Source organism: Gavialis gangeticus, unplaced genomic scaffold, assembly GCF_001723915.1.
Source record: "Gavialis gangeticus isolate Ggan-Ray unplaced genomic scaffold, GavGan_comp1, whole genome shotgun sequence".
Lineage (NCBI taxonomy): Eukaryota > Metazoa > Chordata > Crocodylia > Gavialidae > Gavialis > Gavialis gangeticus.
The window spans coordinates 15,562,049-15,563,196 of NW_017728994.1; the positions used below are offsets into that span (position 1 = coordinate 15,562,049).

At 50.1% G+C, this 1,148-nt stretch overlaps 1 protein-coding gene across 1 annotated transcript in view; it reads right to left on the reverse strand.

Moving 5' to 3' along the window:
* The window catches only part of LOC109287132 (homeobox protein Mix.1-like), a 3,430-nt gene extending 3,021 nt beyond the window's left edge, over positions 1–409 (reverse strand). Inside the window, exon 1 of the mRNA XM_019502097.1 lies at positions 183–409. Within this exon, the coding sequence (XP_019357642.1) occupies positions 183–409 (227 nt within the window). The remainder of the gene's footprint in view (positions 1–182) is intronic.
* Positions 410–1,148: the final 739 nt, after the last annotated feature.

Below are 1,148 nucleotides of genomic sequence, written 5' to 3' on the forward strand. Positions count from 1 at the left end.
AGCCCCGGGCCGCAGGTCTCTGCGGGCCCCCGGCCCGGGCGGGTTTTATAGCCTCCCCCCCGCCGCCCCTGGGTCTAGCTGCCCTTCCCACCCCGCCCCCTCCACGGGGCAGTGTCCGCAGCGTGCCCTGGCCTGACTCAGAGGCGTCCCACACCTCCATTGTCATCAAATCACCAAAATACACATCGTTAGCGGTGTCCCGGGAAGCAGCCGCGATGTCTCTGGCCGAGGCCTTGATTCCGCCCGGCTGATAGAAGAAGGCGGCTGGCGGGGGCCGGAGGGGGTGGCCTGGCAGGGCTGCACCTTCCCGGCCGCCAATCGGGCCCCGGTTCCCTTCGGGGAGCAAGGCCCAGCTGCTCTGCACCAAGGAGACCTTCTGCTTCTTCCTGCAAAGCCGTCGGAAAGGCATCGACTTGATTGCTAAATATGGGCAGGGGTGGCTTAGACCTGCCTTTATTTAGTTAGAACAAAAACAAACCAAATATAATGCCTGCTTATCATATAATTCCCCAGGTGTTCTGTCCTTTCTTAAGATCTCTGTCCATTAGAATCAAATTCAACCTTGAGCCAATCAACAGGAATTTTCTGCTCCTGTTTTTTTTTTTGTTTTTTTTTTACATCTCTGTCCATTAGAACTAAATTCAATCTTGAGCCCATCCATGGGAGTTTCACCACTGACTTGATCTGCTAGGGGAAGTGACAGCAGCTCTACCAAGCATATTAACATTAAAATCATACTATAGAAAGCAAAAGGATCGACTTCAAGCTAGGACCCAGACACTTCCCAACAAGAACGTTCACATTGGCTTCCATGCCAGTTTTACCTGGTAAATAGGCCCAGGGAGACTGAGCCCACACGTTATATAACTTCACCCATTTAAGGTTAAAGGCTGCTCATGATCCTATTCATTACATTAAAGTGGGAAGTAAGGGGTTGGAAACAAGGCTGAAAGAGGTCAGCTAGTCCAACTCCCTGCATGAGGCAGGATCATCCCTGTTTAAATCATAAATCAGTTTAAATCATTCCACTCTTCCCAGTTATATCAAGAGTGCTAAACTGGGCCTAACATAGTAACACAGAAGAGGCTGGGATGATTATTTAAACTGTCTGACCAATATTAGAACTAACAAGTAGCACCCCTCTGAAA